General features: G+C 40.1%; 2 protein-coding genes across 2 annotated transcripts in view; both read right to left on the bottom strand.

Moving 5' to 3' along the window:
• The window catches only part of LOC116644850 (histone H2B type 1-A-like), a 383608-nt gene that overhangs the window by 253638 nt on the left and 111059 nt on the right, over positions 1–18911 (bottom strand). The window lies entirely within an intron of this gene.
• On the bottom strand, positions 12419–12902 carry SEM1 (SEM1 26S proteasome complex subunit). Its single transcript, XM_032424713.1, has one exon. The coding sequence runs from the start codon at positions 12782–12784 to the stop codon at positions 12572–12574; it is 213 nt and encodes a 70-aa protein (XP_032280604.1). The 5' UTR covers positions 12785–12902; the 3' UTR covers positions 12419–12571.

Genomic DNA, 18911 nt, shown 5'->3' with positions numbered 1-18911 from the left:
TTCTTCTCACCTGCCTCTCGGCTCCCAGGGAGGCATAGGACTTTCTCTCTCTACATTTTGGGTATAGATGCAGGCTATAAAACTGCTCGGCTACAGTTCAGTTTGCTCTTCAATGACAGACCAACCCACCACACTTGTGTCCTTTGTCATCTGGCCCTTCCAGGTCCCTGTCAGCCTGTGACACTAGGAAACCAGGAAGGTGACACCCTGTTGATCTTGCTTCTGGTATCTGTATCAGCAACGAGCTGTTTAAATCCACTCGAGCTTATTGTCTTCCTCCTGACCAAATATATGAAAATGTGGTGCGTGTGCCTGGCAGGACCACTGTGCAGCTGCTTAGAGAGCACCTGACTGCTTGAAAGCCTGCTACTTGGAAAATTCTAGAGGAAAACCTGACAGACTGAAATAATAGAATTCAGCAAAGCAGTCAAATACATTATGACAATACAAATATTAGTAATATCCCTACATAGAAAAGTGGTGAGAAAATATGATGGAAAGATCCCTTATTATAATTTACACCTAGATAAGTTAATTTTACACCAGGTAGGATAATAGATATTTTAAAGTAGAAAGGATAGACTGGCTCAGTCGGTAGAACATCTGACTCGATCTCAGGGGTTGTGAATTTGAGCCTCATGCTGGGTGTAGAGATTACCTTAAAAATAAATTAATAAATAAGTAAAAGTCTTTTTTAAAAAAAAGTAGAAAGGATAAAAGTTTTACTAAATCTGTCAACTTTACAGGACCCTGGACAGTCCACAAAGAGGTAACATCAAAGATATTTGTATTAGAAATACAAACACAGGGGCGCCTGGGTGGCTCAGTCAGTTGAGCATCTGCCTTCGGCTCAGGTCATGGTCCCAGGGTCCTGGGATCGAGCCCCACATCGGGCTCCCTGCTCACGGGGAGCTTGCTTCTCCCTCTCCTCCCTGCTCAGTGCTCTTGCTCACTATCTCTCTCTCTTTCTCAAACAAATAAATAAAATCTTAAAAAAAGAAATACAAACATATTGATAGCTATGAACTGAAAATGTTGATGGCTCTGAAAAGAAACTTTGTGTTAAGTCGTTCAAGTCCTCTTAACAGCAGCTCATTTGTGCAGTGCTGGGGTACTTGGTAATGGCTTGATGTCCTCAGATAGAGCTGGCTTAGTCAATTCCACAGGCAGAAGCAGGCACACAGACAATTGGTCCAACACCTGTTATAATGAGCCAGGTGGGAAGCATCCCTTACTGTATGCTTGAAGATACCTCTGACAAGATTGTTCTCAATACACAATGGCATTAGATGAAATGCCCGTGTGGGACTACATCTGTTTCGAGATGTTATTAAACTAGAAGGACAATTATTTGTCTTTAGCACATCTCTCCTGCAAATCTTCTGAGCTTTGGTGAAAGTTTTCTTAGAGTCCTTTTTAGAGATAACAAAAAAATCTCTCTTGGAGTCATTTATAGAGATACTGAAATCCTTAAACAAAGATCCAGGCATCATAAATCCAGCCTCCTACTACTTTGAGTAAAGAGAATGATGACATTTGATACCAAGTGGGATCTATTTACAGTTGTTGTATTCAAATGAGGTATTGGTGCAACCCAATCTCTGGTTGGATGAAAGCAAAGAATGACTACATGTAAATGAGCTACTTGAAATTCACTCTGATTGGATAGTATTAATACTTGGCATGAACCATCCAGGAAGCAAAAAGCAACCAGAAAGTTACACACTAGCAGCTGAGTGTGGCCGCTACCAAGAGCGCTTTGAAAAGTGTTTGAGAGAGACTGACCTCCTAAATGGAAGTGCATGAGGAATGCTGCTGGCCTTGTTTGGATCATATATCCATCCACCTTCCCACAATCAATTGTTGGCAGAGACTGGGCCACGCTTAGATTGAGCAAGAACTCTTTGACCTGGAGGAGGAGAATGATCTTGGAAAACATGAGACCTGGGCCAAGGCCCCAATGTCTCCAGGACCGGGTGAAAACCTCAGTAAATTGGAAAATTTTGAAAAATGTATAGTTGGACTAGCATATTAGGAAACAGCTTAAACCGAGATAAAAGATTGAGAACATTATGAAGATGGTATTTAAACATTGAAGAAAAGCTGTAAACATGGCACAAAATGATATTTAAAGCCTCTAGCCAAAAAGTAAAGGACAGACCATCATTTCGTAAGTGGGACATTGGAGCCCATGCGCGTAGTACTTACTGTACAACCTTGGAAACAAAAAACTGCAAAAAGCCTATTTACTCATAAGGAAAGGTATTAAAGCTGAGAAAAAAATTGTGTTCATTTACTAGCTGACTGTGTAAATCAAAACCAATGAATTATTAGCAAAAAAGGCATTAACTAGAACTTTAATTTTAAAAACTAAGAAGGCTCTTAAAAATGTCTTTGGTTTATGATATTCAAGTTCTGGTAAAAGGAACTCGTTTGCAGCTGGTGTCCTTGTGGATGGCATTGGTGCCCTCAGACTGCCTGCCTGGCCAGCTCTCCAGGCCATAGGAAGCGTAGGGCCTTTTGCATGGCCTGGAGGTGATGGCACTCACCTGTGGTGATATGCCAGGTGGGATCCACTCAAAGACCCATTGCAAAAGGAACTGATGATGCACATGGCCTTGGACAAGATGCCAGTGTACCTGCTTCAACATCCCGATCTAGAGGAGTGGAAATCTGGAGTCCAGGGGAGAAATGGGTATATCTTGCCATTAATCCTTAGAGTAATGAGGCACACTTTGGTGGTTATTACGGCTTCAGTTTGAGACCACCGTAATAAAGTGAATATCGCAATAAAGGGAGTCAAATTAATTTTTGTTTTCCCAGCGCATAAAAAAGTTGTATTTACACTATACTGTAGTCAAAGAGGTGTACAACAGCTTTATGTCTAAAAGTACAATGTACATACCTTAGTTTAAAAAATACGCTATTGGTAAATAATGCTAAGCATCATCTGTGCTTTCAGTGAGCAGTAATCACCGATCACAGATCACCATAATGGATATGTATAATGAGAAAGTTTGAAATATTGCAAAAATTATTAAAATGTGACAAAGACACCAAGTGAGCAAATGCTGTTGGAAAAATGGCAGTGATAGACTCGCTCCATGCAGGGTCGCCACAAACCTTTTAGTTGTAAAAAATGCAGTATCTGTGAAGTGCAGTAAAATGATGTATGTATGTGGTTAAGCAATTATTTTTATTTTATTTTATTTTATTTATTTATTAGAGAGAGAGTGCAAGCAGGGAGGGCAGAGGGAGAGAGAGAATCTGAAGCAGGCTCCGTGCCCAGTGCAGAGCCTGATGCGGGGCTCGATCTCACGACCCTGAGATCATGACCCGAGCTGAAATCATGAGTCCAATGCTTAACTGACTGAGCCACACAGGTGCCCTTGTTAAACAATAATTTTTTAGGCTGGCCTTTTTTTGTTGTTGTTCTAAAACTTTATTTTATTATTTTTATATAAATAAACTGAATTTTAATGAATTCACGGATTTTTTTTTATTAAAGTGTACTTGACATATAACATTATATTGGTTTAAGGTGTACAACATAATGGTTCAATATTTATATACATTGTGAAGTAATCATCACAGTAAGTCTAGTTACCATCTGTCTTCATAGAAAGTCACCCCCCCAATTTTTTTTCTTGTGATGAGAACTTTCAAGATCTACTCCAGGCTGTCATTTTTTGAGATGCCATACAAAAGCATTAAATCTGGGAGATTTAATAAGGCAGAGGCATTATAATAAAAATTAAGACTTATAAAATGTGTGTCATAGAAAGAAAATTTCAGCCCTTTTGACCTACGGTAAGTAATATACATTTTTACACTGCAATGCAGTACTAATATTCAGGTTCATTCTGCAGATATATGTACGTGTTTCAGAATCAAAATTTCACAAAACAATCTTTACTCCTACTAAGTAGGAGGCACTCTGACTCATTCCATTCTATTTTATCCTATTTTGTTATTTTTTAAAAAAACAGCCAAACATGTTGTTCATGAGGCATTAAATTAATTTTACCAGAGAGTGGTGATGTTGAGTAATCTTGGGATGATGGGAAGAGCCAATCAGAGTACTCGATGCTTTGGGTCAAACGGTGCAATCTCCTGTGCTGAGCAAATCCAACTCTTTCTTGGGATTTCAGACCTGGAGCTTGACCGCAGCTGCTTTTTCTTTCTTTTTATGGATATGAAGAGTGAGGCTCCAGAACAGACATGTCTGTTGCCTCTCGGAGAAGATTAAGAAAAGGAAGTGGAAATGTAGGAAGACAGTAAAAATAAGTTTGATGTGTTTTGTTTCATTGTGTTTGGTTGGGAGAGATTTAGATACAATCTGTGGTGTTCAGAACTGTGTTCGTTCCTGCTGCAACCTCCTTACTGTCTGTGGCCTATCTCAATCTTCACCTTCTCTTCTTCTTTTCTTCCAAAACCATTTGGGTTGGATTCCTTTCACTTCGAATCACAAGTGTCTGACGACTAGAGGCCACAACTAATTGAATACAATCAAAACTTAACCTTGGATGCAATGGCCAATAAATGAGTTTGGCCCCTAATCCTCTTTTGTAGCAGCAAGAGGTGTTCAATCTTGCTCCTCATCCTGATTCAGCACTGAGAAAAGAAGTGAGTATCTGAGCGGGAGAGGGAAAGATCAAAAGGGATTGAACCACATCGAAAGCTTTAATATAAATTTTGGAACCTGAAAGAAGCCAAGTCAAGCCTGAGGCAAACTCCTCATCTTCATAAAGGTAGCAGAGGGCAAAGGAACAAAAGAAAAAGAAGATAGAGGGAAATTACCCTTTGCATTTTTCTCCAAGATTTGAAATCTAGCTATACTTTAAATGACTGACATCGTCACTGAGAAACAAAAATGTTTCAGATAAGATTTGAAATACCCATATTTCACACACCAGGCCCAGGGGCACATCCAATCTTTAACTTCCTCTCCCAAGACAGGCTCTAGGAATGAGGAAGCCCGTCAACCCACATGTAAGTAGTAATTCACACTTAGGTTGTGGAAATATATTCTTCCATCTGGTTACTCAACACCATCAACAAAAATTATTAAGCAAGTACAATTCAACATCCTTAAAGACAGAGAGGCAAAGTTAATGGAAAAACTAATGTCCTCCCCAAATAGATGAGTATTAGTATAAATATTTAAATTAGATAAGTGAATAACAACAGAAATATTTGGTGAATGACATTCTTTTTTTTTAATTAATTTTTAATAGTTGACATACAGTTTTATTAGTTTCAGGTGTATGATATTCAACAATGTTCAACAATTCTATACATTATCATTGCTCATCATGAGAAATGTACTCTTTCATCCCCATCACCTATTTCACCCATCCCTCCAGAATGTTATAAACATTCTTACAACAAGAATCAGATGCATGAGAAACAAAGTTTTCTTAGAAATGACAAATATTCCCAGACTCCTTGGGTGATTGGATTCCCAATTCTATATTTTACCAGCAAGTTACTTAACCTCTCTGTAAAATGGGCATAGTAACAGTATCTTCCATAGGGGTTTGCTGTGAGTGAGCAGTAAAAATGCTATTGTATGTAAAGCATTCAGAACGGTGCCCAGTACATATTTAGTGTTAAATAATTGACCCCATCCAAAGGAGTCACTGAAAAGGGGGTGAGGGTGGAGTAGAATAAGAATTGGAAAGGAAGAGACAACCATTACCTTTATTTGAAAATACATTCAGCTAGCAAGTTCTATGGAAAATCATGTTGGAATAGTGATTGGAATTGTGTTAAACCTTTGGGTTATCTGGGGAAACCTGAGATTTTTACAATTCTGAATGTTACTGTCCATGAAAATGTTATGTCTCTATATTTAGTATTTATTTCTAATTTAATACCTTGCAATAAAGGTTTGCAATTTTCTACATAAAGATGTGCCATATTTTTATCAGATTTATTCCTAGGCCTTATTTCCTTTTGTTGCTACTATGTACTTTTATTGTTGTTATGAATTATAGCTCTTTTTATAAGACCATTTTTTGTTTCAAGCTGGTAACTAAAAATTCAATCTAACTTTAAATGTCCCTTTTATAGCTGTCAAACTTGCTGAACGCTTATGAATTATAATAATTTATGAATAGAATTTTAGTTTTGCCATGTAGACAATCATATCACCTATCAACAATTACAGTTTTACTTCTTTTCCAATCATTTCACGTTTCTTTCTTGTGTTATTGTATTGGTTGCGCCATCCAACATGGTGGTGAATAGATTAGTAGCCAGCACTGCTTTTATGTACCGAATTCTAACAGGGGGTTCACCTTTGAGTGGAATGTTTGTTCCAGGTTTTATAGATACTCTTTAATTTGAATTTAATTTGAATTTAGTTTTATTCTCAGTTTCCCAGGAATGCTTCTCCTTTTCATTTTGTTGAATTGCACATAGTAATCTTGTCAAGCTCTTTCCTTGACATGGATTACTACCTCTAACTTTTTTTTTTTTTTTTTTTTTTAAAGATTTTATTTATTTGACAGAGAGAGACACAGCGAGAGAGGGAACACAAGCAGGGGGAGTGGGAGAGGGAGAAGCAGGCTTCCCGCAGAGCAGGGAGCCCGATGCGGGGCTCGATCCCAGGACCCTGGGACCATGACCTGAGCCGAAGGCAGACGCTTAACGACTGAGCCACCCAGGCGCCCCTACCTCTAACTTTTTAATTTAATTATATTTGGTTCTTTTGGATAAGTTAGATTTTTAATAGCTTTCAGTTATGAATATCATTACATGACAGCTCAAAGGTGTGAATAATAATAACAACAATGAAGGCAACGGACTTTCATTTACTGGTTTTCTATTATATGCAAAGTAAGCTGCATGGTTTTGTTTAGTTGTATGATTTATTCCTGCTTCTTTCAATGATCTCCAGATAAGTGAGCATCAACAGGTAAAATACGTTTGTTCCAAGTCCCAGGCAATAAGTAAAGGTGCCTGGAAAAAACTCAGTGTGACACTGTCTTACTTGATAGCTATGATACAAAACAAATAGCCACTTTCTTTTGTTTACTATCTTATCTGGAAGCACATAACACGTCATCTCATTCGCATTCTTAATTTTCTTCCATTTCTTCTCCTGAAAATTATATTTGTCACAATTGTATTTTTTTCTATGGATGCTATCCTCAATAGGATAAGATTTTGCACTTTTAGCCCCGTACTCCCGGTACTGGAGTTTGCTAAAATAGGAGCCACTCAAGCTGGAAAGTAGACTGGCAGAAAGCCAGGTCTAAGGAAAAGGCAAGGAGTATCTGCAGGGTAGCAATCCAACACATAACTGAATGCGTTGTATAGCTGACGGAGACATCATGCTGCTCGGCTGATAGAAGACAAACTCATAGAGATGAGGTCCCACTGTGAGCTTGATGACCCCATTTGCTATAGGGACAGTGAGGCAAAACAGGAGTTTGGGAGAGAAAAGGACTTGCCGGAACCATGATGAGGATGTAAGGTTCTAAGCAGACGTAACAATACAGCATGTGGGTTCATGGTTTAAAGTATGCTTGAGGGGCGCCTGGGTGGCTCAGATGGTTAAGTGTCTGCCTTCAGCTCAGGTCATGATCTCAGGGTCCTAAGATCGAGCCCCATGTCAGGTTCCCTGCTCAGTGGGGAGTCTGCTTCTTTCTCTCCCTCCACCCCTGCCCCCTTGCTCACACGTGCTCTCTCTCTCTCTCTCAAATAACTGAATAAAACCTTAAAAAAAAAAAAAAAGTATGCTTGAAAAAGCAGCCAAGCTCCAAAGAATAACCATTACTATTTAGTAAAGTCTTTTGTTCCAGGATTCAAGCTCATCCGGTGTGTGAGCTTGACAGCAGCTTCTACACCACCTGAGTCATTAAGCGCGCTCAGAAGGCGTATTTCCTCTGCTGGGGCCCCTCCTGGCCTTCTAGACTAGAAACAACAGGCTTTCTATGCTCATGATAGGATGGTGCACTGGAGTCCTCTGAACTATTACCTAGAATAAGAGCCAACACCATGCTGCATTGTCATGTGACTAATTATCAATGACAGTTGTTTACAGTCTTAGGAAAACAACTCTGAGGATAATTTGAACCCGATCAAAGGAGAAACCTGCCCTTTATCTTCTCCAATAATTCACATGACAAAAACAAAGTAATTTAAAAACTAACATTTTTCAAAAGGAAAACATACATTTAAAAAAGGTGGATATTACTCAGTTAAGGAACTATTTCAACCTATATTCAAGTTTTTAAAAAATTAATTATAGACGTTAGTGGATTTTTCCCCCACAACGACAACATGAATCTATTTCTACTGAGTCTCATTCATAGAATGGAAGAACAAACAACCCAGGGGCATTTTAAAATGAAGTTAAAAATTAAATCACAAAACCAAAGCCACATTTTCTGGCTTGGGTACTGATTCGGGGTTAGTGATATTTCACGGGATACTTGAATTCGGAAGTTGTTACTCATTTATCTCCGGGTCCAGAGTCCCTCAAAAATGACTCAGGGAAAAATCTTTTACACAAGAAGGCGAAATTGTCATCCCTTCCCCCTGCATAATGAACTGAGATTGTAGGTGCTTAAATTCCCAAAGTGCAAATGGACAAATCCATTTTTCTTTTCTCTTCTTATCTTATAAAGACTATAATAAAACTTACCTGAAAAAAGCGTGAGAATGACATAGAATGAATGCCTGGAAATCAGTAGCTCTGAATTCCTAAGACCCGGGCTCCTCCTTCTGAATTCTTGAGCTCAGGGATGGACTCTGCCAGGCTCCCACTCTTCCACCAGGGTGCTGGGCGGTGGTTTACTCCCCCACAACACAGTTCAAATAGGTACAAAGAGTCAAACTCAAAATGCCAAGGAGATCTCCTCGGGGGCCACGAACTAAGAAGGAACTTAAAGTCAAGGTGATGAGCAGGACTTGAAGCAAGGAGGGCTCCCAGGAGCGCAGAACCAGGTTTAATTTTCCAGGGCTGGAGACTGACTCGAATCTTGACTCTAATTTTCCAGGGCTGGAGACTGACTTGAATGTTCTCACAGAGAAACGTGTGTAGGCGCTGAGCATGTGAGGAGCTGGAAAGGAACTAGCTACATCAAGCTGGGAATCTGAAAGCGTTGCCTCGTCCCTGAGATGAGGATAAGCAGAACAAGCTTGGAGAGCAGTGAGGACGTTTTCAACCACATGAGGGTAGAGATGAAAACAAGTCAAGCAAAAGAAATTGAAAGGGATTGGCCTCCACGGTGCACATGCGAGGGTCCCAAATTCATGCTGTTTATTGTCCAAAGTGAGTTACAGAAAAGTCCATACTGCATGACAGCAGGTAAACAAATTTAGAAATGAGAAAGCATTATTTTCCATAGTTTAGGAACACACCTATAGATAGTAAAAATCAAAGAATATGGAGAAACCTCACTAATTTACATGAAATGTATTTGTTATTGGGGTGTGTGTGCTCATGCGTGCATACGCACACAAAACAGAGAGGACCAGGGAAAGCAAGAGTGAAGTCCAAGTTTATCTGTAATACTATATCGCATGTAATTCAAAGAAAAAAATTAACAAAATTTCAAAGGGAGAAAAACACAAAGAAGAAAAAACGTATTCGACTTTTGCATTTAACATTTAATTATACTCTCTTTCACCTTTTCAGAGCAGAACTGAAGTCATTAAAGATACCACGAAACAAAGCAAGAGCCGCGTGCTGATGTCTGAACTCGAGGACACGCCTCAGGTGTTGAGGAGACTCGAGACGCTCACATCAGCCGAGGAGGAGGCGGAGCCGCAGAGGGGCTTAGATTCCACGTTCTCAAGGCACACATTTCTGGAAACTTCCTCAGAGGCTGCTTGACAAGAAGCACTTTTCCTTCAGTTTCTAGTTTGATGAATCTCATTAATGATTAGCAATCCCAGCCCCAAGGTAGCAAAGAATCCTCTGCGACCTGCCAGCAGGTGAAGGGCCAGAGTGGGAAGAAGGAACAGTGCTCAGTAGAAGTCCTCCCTCAGACGCTAAGTCAGTAAGTCACTTATCCCGGTGTTGATAGGCAAACTCTCTGAGGGTCCTTTCTGTGTAACAACGGACAATTTTGACATACTTCCCAAGTCCCAGGTTTTCTCATATCGATTTTTTAAAAAGGTGAGTGAAAACGTGAACACCCCTATTTTCTTAACCAGGCAGGGGGAAGAGAGGTATAAGCAGGGAGCTGAAGTTGTGTGTCTGCTCATCCGTAAACATGCGTAAAATGTCAACTGTGCAAGACATTTCCAAGAAACAGGCACTCTCGTGAGGTGTTTAAAAGCTGAATTTAGGGGATTAAATTCGGGGGCTCCTCAACAAGTATCAGCTCTTTTATTTACCAACTGGCTGACCTGGACAAAGAGGGTCAACATCTCCACCTAGGGTTGAGGTACAGTAGTTAGCAACAGCAGTGAGGATAACTCAGTATACAACAGCCAGCCGGACACACGGGAAGAGTTGTAGGGCGGTTGCAAAGAAATACTTCAGAAAAGAAAAAATGGGCAACCACATCTCCATCCCTTACACAAAGATTCGCTGCCGCCAAGAAATCTGTACTAGGCTTTTCTCCTGGACAGGCTCACTGCGGCAACAGGCAATTCCTGGGGCCTGAAGGACTCCAGGCTTTTGTAATCGAGTTCGCCCCCTTGATTTCCCTCCTACATCAAGTAGGGTCCAGGACTGTGACACAGACGGGGCTGGGGGTGGCTCTGGTCCCAGACGGCATCTAGAGGAATGCTGAGTCATGAAGCAAGGGTATGAGGGAAAGCTAACCAACCCGAGATAGCTGGGGATAGAAGGGGAAATGTAGAGATGCGGCAGTAAGGGTCACCAGGGTCAGCAGAGGATGGAGGGTGGGCTGAGGGCAGTTGAGAGGAGTTAAGCAGGGAGAGTCCAAAAGGCAGGAATGTAGGAGCTGCGGCTTTTTGATGGTACTTGTAACCTCACAGATGGTGTAAGTAAGATGCTGTGAGCAGGACACCCACAGCCTTTAAACGTAATGGTCTGCAGGAAGCTGCCCTTCAGTGTGATTCCCTATGAACACTGCTTCGAAGCAGAAACATCTCGGGGTGCCATATGTAGTCTCTGAGCCAGGGAACCAGCAGTTCTCTGGGCAGTAGTAGAAAATCAAGGTTGCTGTTAAAAAAATTGCATGTAGGGGTGCCTGGGTGGCTCAGTTGGTCAGGCGTCTGCCTTCAGCTCAGGTCATGATCCCAGGGTCCTGGGATCGAGCCCCACATCAGGCTCCCTGCTCAGCGGGGAGTCTGTTTCTCCCTCTCCCTCTGTCCTTGCCCCCCTCTTGTGCGTATGAGTTTTCTCTCTCTCATATAAATAAATAAAATCTTTTTAAAATTTTCATATATACACATATATGTATATATACACATACATATATATACACACAAAACATATATAACATACAAAACACATAGATGACACACTTATATAATATATGTGTGACAACTGTAAGTCATTTCTTTCGTCCAGCCCTAGGCCTTGAAGGCTAGCCAGGGTGTGACTCATTGCACCCCCACTGCTGGGGATCCCGCCACAAAACCTTTTTGAGGTCACCAAGCTTTACTGGAGTAATGCTTGTTTACATGCTTCCTTGGCAGCCAAATGCTCGCAGAACTTTCCCTTATATGGATTCTTATTCACTGCCTGTGCCCAACCACCTGCTTAGCTGTGTAAGCAAATGCTTATAAAATCTCCTGGGAGAATGATCAGAGATATGGTCACATCTGCTAGGATTGGGCATTCAGGTTTCCAGGACAAGGCATGTCCTAGTTGTCTAGAATAGAGATAGTAGAAGGCTAACAGTACTTGAGATTACTTTACCCGAGTTATTATTTAAGTTCCTGCTTCTACGAAAGCTGATATCCTGAGCACACTGTTAATAAATTCTGAGATTCTATTTCATGGGTATATGTCTTGAAAATGGACAAATATCCTCCATGGAATAGAGAGGGTTCACCGGGGCTGCCGTCCTGGATGAATAGACTCAGAGCTGGAGAGTTCGAGAACCCAGTCCTGCCATGATAGAAAGATCCCAGAGGTACACACTCAAGAATAGGCAAAGCTGTGGTAAACCAGGAATATGACATCCCATAATATTTTCATCCCGTGGAATTCAGCATCAAGCCCTGTTGACAGGAAATGGCTCTCCATCTTAAAAGGCCAGCTGCTAGGTGGTCCAGGCATAAAAGCAGAGAATAAAATAACCTCAATCTCTAGATCACTCTGGAATTGCTCTATGTTTTTGCTTGTTTGTGAAATATTGCTGCTATGAACAGTGGGGTTCAGGTGCCCCTTCGGATCACTGCATTTGTATTTTTGGGGTAAATACCCAGTAGTGCAATTGCTGGGTTGCAGGGTTGCTCCATTTTTTTTTTTTTTTTAGATCAAAACATTTATTTTTTGTGTTACAAAAACAAAAATAAATCCAAGCAGGTAATGAAATAAACATTTTTTTTTTAAGTGTCCCATCCTGGGTTCTCTGTCCTAGAATTTAGTAAACAGTTCAAGTTTAGGTTGCTTCAACACTTCTTCTGGATGCTATGAGGTCTCCATCTTATAACCATGTTTCTCTAGTTCAGCTCGTAACTGATTGGAGAAGTCATCCTCTACATTGTCATCATCCCAGTTATCCTCCCAGACATGTGCATCTTCATCTTCATCTAAACCAGCCCAGTCTTCGGCAGGGAACTCCTCGAACTCGTCGTCCTCCTCCAAGAGACCCAAATCTACCGGCTGCTTTTTCTCTGACATGACGACGCTCCGCGCTAAAAACCTCTCAGGCCAAGAGGAAAGTTAGAACTCTCACTTTTCCTCACCGAAGCCACCAACGCCGCTGCCGCCTCGGAGGCCGGCTCTACCATAGAGACGCGGTAGGGTAGCTCCATTTTTAACGTGTTGAGGAACCTCCATACTGTTTTCCAGAGTGGCTGCACCAGTTTGCATTCCTACCAACAGTGTAGGAGGGTTCCCTTTTCTCCATTGTTTAGCTTTTTAAATAGTTGCAAGGATTGAGTCTACATTACTAGCTACAAAATGCATAAATTGTCCAATTTAACTTTATGTTAATAAAACTCATAATACCACTGGAGGGTTAACATAAGATTTCTGATACTAATATCTTTATATCATTTTTAAAATAACATGTTTCGAGTTAAAATACCCTGTTTTCCAGTTACATCTATAACTTCAGCGTGATTTTCTATTTCTTGCAGAATTCACTCTGAATTTTTATAATTCTATCACCAACCATAGTACCACAAAATCAGACTACAAGTAAATTTTTGATTAATAATTAGTTAGGCAAAAACATCACTCACTTCCTCAATAATGAGTCTAGCTCTAACATAATATTATTTAATAAATTTCTTAAGTCCAGGAAATCAACAAATCAAGCCCAAATCTGTAGCATTTGCCTTTGTGTGTGTGTGTGGAATCTCCAATTGTGGCCAATTTCAAGCTACCAACATGACATCACTGAATTCAGAGTTAGGAACAAATATGCGGCAGCATGCCTTTATATCGTATTCCCACCATATAGATGCAGGAGTCATGAATGTTCTCAAGAGTGTACCTGATAGGAAAATGCAGCGAAATAATTACAAAGTCATGAGCTGTAAACATTTCTCATCTTTTAAAAGTATAATTTATTTAATTCTGAATGTATGTAATTTAATTGCCAGTAATGCTGTTTTTAACAACCAGCTTGCAAAATTCCTAAAAATGTAACTGTCTGCTTTTGTGGGCCCAGGTGAGCTGAGTCTAGTACCCCACTGCCTTATGCTGTGCTCGTCTCTTGGGTTCTCTTGTTTTCCTATCTCAATTCAGGTTCTGCCATGCCTTCATCTATTTATATAATTATTCCCTATATAAATTAACATTCCTGAAGATGCCTATTTGGTTGTCTTATTTTTCTTTTTAAGACCTCCGTGTAAGTGCTTCTACAAAAAAACTGACCACCCTTCAACCAGAAATTACTGAATTTCTTGGTGAGACAACTGTCAGATGTCACATGGCCCTCATCAAATAGCCTAAAGAAGGGAAAACTAAGAACATGATCCAACATTAAAAGCTGAGAGGACTCAGAGTCTTAAGCCTCTGTTCGTGGTGGCTAAAATGGGGTATATTCAAACATGTGGGCGTTATTTTTGATCTCAGACCCAATTGCTAAGGAATGACATTTTGATCATCCAGTTTTATCTCCATTTTTCCCTGCTGGATTTTATATATGGTTTCACTTTTTCATGCTGTGGGTCAGTTAAACCCAACTTCACAATCCCAACTACCTGTTAACTAAATAAGAGGATATTTATAACTTTAAACCAAATAGATCCTGTTTACGACAGAACCATTGTTCATTTGAGGCAGTCATGGGTCCAAATTGGAGGGACCCCAAACTACTAGTGTCAAGATCTCCATGTTAGTTATTTCCAGAACTTTGTAGAGACTTCATCATCTGTGGCCAGAAATAATATGGGATTAAAATGGTATCATCATATCATGCAGATATGGTCCCCAAGTATTAGTGACATACAAAGAGCAACACTCTCAGTGGGTCAAGCAGTATGGGAATCACCAGGGGCACTAAAAGCCAGGTTCTCGGGTGCGGTAGAGGATTCCAGAGGAGCACAGCTCTTCCGACCCACAGGTGACCCACGTGTGTGGGGGCTCCAACAACGATGACAATAAACCACGTGAGGACGACTTGCTGAGTGCCCGTCATGGGCAGTCTGTTGAACGCTTGTCATCCTTGACGCAAGTGCTGCTGTAGTTGTGGTTATTATTATTAATAACGGATAAGAAACCGAAACCCACAAATTTGCTCCTGGTGGCATTTGGCCCATCAGGTAAGTCATGAGCCTGGGTTTGAACTTGGCAATGCCTAGCTCCAGAGCCAGCGCTCTTACGCGGGCACCCAGGGAGCGCTCTGGACTCTAGCAATAGCCCCACGCCCTAAGCGCAGGGCACTTGCTGTAGTGAGCCAAGAGGGAATAACGACCCTCCCTGTACCCACCCCCGATGGAATGGCCTGGCTTTGGTTGGCTTGTGTATGTTTCAGAGGAGTCTCTTTCTCTTGGCTGACGCCTGTGGGTGGCATATTGCCCTAGTAGGTGAAAACATCAGGGGGAAGAACACAATGGCAGAGTCGAGTGCCACAGCTGGGAAGAGAAAGCGCTCCGAAGATCCGCAAGTGGATGAGAAGCTCGTTCCCAAGCCAGGTAAACTCAAGCGTGACTACTTGGTTTTAGGATTTTATGGTGGGTTCTTTATGCGCAGTGTCATAATACAAAGAAATGAATCCATACCTTGTAAGTTTTTTAATTCTTTTTTAAAATCAGGTAATATTGATGCATATTTTTCAAATATACGAAGGAAATAAATACCACTGTACTAAGGAACAAGTCTTTTGGGCAACCCTCTCGGGTCCCCTCCTTCCTCGGGAGCTTTGTACTATCAATTTGCTGTTGCTCAATAAACCTTGCTTTGCTGCCCACCAAAAAAATAAATAAATAAAATAAATACATAAATAAAATAAAAAACAAGTGTTTTATTTTTGATGGTTATCTTCTAATCTTGGTCCATATGCATTTAAATTCTTTTGATCATTGCTACCAAATTTGTATACACCTAGTATTGTGTATTCTGCTTGTCATTGCATGTAATATATTGTAAATATAATTGTTTTGCTTAATTAGGTAAAGTCAGAAAATTTTAATTTGACCACACATACTTTTCCATATTGCTTTATAATACTCAATCATTCCTCTTAAAGGATGCATATTATTATTATTCCAATATGTCCAATAGATAAAGCATTATTTACCTGAAAAATCTTCTTGTGGTTGGATATTTAAGCTATGGATTTTTGTTTTGCTACTTAGCTATTTTACATGTATGTTTTATACATATATAAAATATATGTATTTGCCACTTAGCTATTTTATATTATACATATATAAAATATATGTATTATATATATAAACATTCTTTAACAAAACACTTGTCTACAGTTAAGATTATTATTTCTTCAGTGTTTATTCCTAAGAAATTAAGATTTTGAGGCAAGGGCATAATTATTTCATTTCCATTGGCCACTACAGAGACCTTAATTTTTCATCTGAATAAAAGTGAAGCCACATAGAAGATTTTGAGTGGAAGAGGGGGTGATCTAATTTATGGTATGACTAGAACACTCCAATTGCTGTATTGAAAATAGATCGGAAGCAGGAAGTCAAGTTAAAGGTTATTGCAAAAATCCAAGCAAGGGATGTTGGTAGCTAGAACCCCCTGGAAGCAGCTCTAAACCAAAAGATAGCAATGGCCTCGGTGAGAAGGTGTTTGAGTCTATACATATTTTCAGTGTAAAGACAACAGTATGTTCCAGATAGATTGGATCTAAGGTGTGAAACAAAGAAATCAAGGATAATTGCAAAGTATCTGGATGGTTGGGATTTCCATCCACTGAGTTGAGAAACAATCTGGGTAGAACAAGCTGGGGAGGGGAGCTCAGGCATTCAGTTTTAAATCTGTTAAGTTTGATTTTTTGATTTGTTGACCAATTGATTTTTAGCAGAACAAAAAATGACACATCTTAAAATCAATGGCATCTTTAATTTGACAAAATGCACAGCTACTGTATTATATCTAGACTTCATTTTGATTTACAATATGGGATATTATTCCAACTCTATTTTTCCATATATTTAACCAGTTATCTCACAATCACTTATCATATAATTTAGCTTTCCCCATCAATTGCCACAATGTCCTTTACTCACTGTATGATCTTTGCGTGTTTTTCTATTGTTCCTTAGATTTTTTTGCTTATTGATGTCTTATTTTACTCTTGTGACAAATTTCATTGCTGCAAATGCAAGTATCTTTCAGTGCTTGCCCTCCCTTCCAAAAAAAAACCTCTCAGGTAGTCTATTAATATATATAACTCATTTTTATTATTTTTTGCCAACTGTATTCATTTTCTATTCCTGCAAACATACTACCTCAAACTTAGTGGCCTAAAATGACACACATTTATTATGTCATAGATTCTGTGGGTCAGAGTTTAAGACATGCATTGGTTTAGTTGGTTCTTCTCCACATCTCACAAAGCTGCAATCAAGCAGTTGGCCAGGTTGCCTTCTCAACTGGAGGCTAGACTAGGGAATATCCCACTTCTAAGCTCATTCAGGTTGTTAGGAGAATTCATCTCCTTAGAGCTATACTGCTGAAGGCCCTGGTTTGGGCAGGATTTTGGCTAGAGGCCACTCTCTTGTCCTAGGGGTGGCCCATAGTTCCTTACCATGTGGTCTTCTACAACGTTCTGCTTACTTTATCAAGCCCATGAGAAAAGGATCTAGCTTCAGTTTGCTAAGATGGAGTCTTATATAATGTAATGTAATCATGAAAGTGCATCCCCCTCACTTTTGCTGGCTAGAAGCAACTCATAGGTCTTGTCCCCATTCAAGTGGAGGGGATTACACAAATTTGTGAACACCATGAGGTGAGCACCATTGGAGCCTTAGGATCTGTTTGTCACATCAAGTTAAAAAACAAGTCTCCTCGACTCTGATTAGAATAGTATTGAATTCTTTGATATAATCTTCCAGTTTCAAAAGTTCATGATTTCATGGTATCAGTACTCTCTTCCAGTGGTTAAATACCATTAACTCCAAGATATGTATTGATTTGCACACACTCTCTCACACACACACAAACTCATACATTGTCATGTAGCTAAGGGTAATCCTTGAAAATATTTCACAGCCAGCATGACATTAGCACCCACCTATTAGGTGGACATGGCTGGAACTATTCATTCAGAATGGACACAGGACAGAAATCATCTTTAAGGACACATGTAGTAACAAAGAATACTTAATAGCCAGCAAGCATCAGGCTAAGCCTTTTAAATATATTCTCTAGTTAATTTTTCAGCAATCTAATAGGGCAGATGTTCAACCCACTCATTCATGGGCCATTAGCCTCTTTTCAGTAGCTACTTTTCAGTAGCCTTTGGTCTCTAGGACCCCAAGGCAACTTGGAGAAATCAGAGACCACAAGAACTCATAAATTATTAGTTCATTTGATTGACATAGAAGTCACTACTTGGCCCTGAATCAGGAAGGAAAACCTTTATAAAAATATTATATTTGAGCTTCTCATTCTTCCAAATTCTGTCCCTCCCCCCATTCACTACAAAGTCTTGTGTTCCACTTAAAGGGAAAACATGGCTTTGTGAGGAAGACTCTTTTGTTATCTCAAGGCATCTCCTTCCTTGAAGTTTTGAGGACTTCTTGAAGACACAGGGTCTCGACCTCCTATTCCACACCATATAGCCATATAAACCCCACAGATGGGTGCACTTGGTGTTTTACAGCAAAGGTATTCCCATAGAGCCATCTAGGACAAAATAAAAGCCATCATATACTTGTGGTACAATGGTGAAGAGCATAGACACCTGACCTACACTGTTAGCTGGGCTCTCTGTACCTATGTCAAGCATAGGCATATCTATAAAATGGGGAGAGTAGTAGTGGCTTCCTCAAAGGATTGGTGTGAGGATTAAGTGAATTAATCCTCAGTCATTATGTTACATGAGCTATCAGGACCATCTGACGCACCTGCTGACTCCCTCCTCCCCGAAGCCCTTTATCCCCTGGCTTCCAGGATACCACACCCTCCTCGTTTTCTTCCAAACCCACTGACCATTCCTTTTCAGTTTCCTTCCCTGGTTGTACCCACTTATTTGGCCTCTGTAAACATTAGAGAGCCCCAGAGTCAATCATTGGTTCTCTTCCCTCTGTGTTCTCTTTTCCCAAGTATCATGGCTTCAAGTATCATGTGTAGGTTACTAATGCCCAGTCTTATACCTCAACCTCTA

Source organism: Phoca vitulina, unplaced genomic scaffold (genome assembly GCF_004348235.1).
Source record: "Phoca vitulina isolate PV1807 unplaced genomic scaffold, GSC_HSeal_1.0 scaffold31, whole genome shotgun sequence".
Taxonomy (NCBI): Eukaryota; Metazoa; Chordata; class Mammalia; order Carnivora; family Phocidae; genus Phoca; species Phoca vitulina.
Note: the sequence above shows the minus strand (reverse complement) of the source record. Positions and strands in the feature narration are given on the sequence as shown.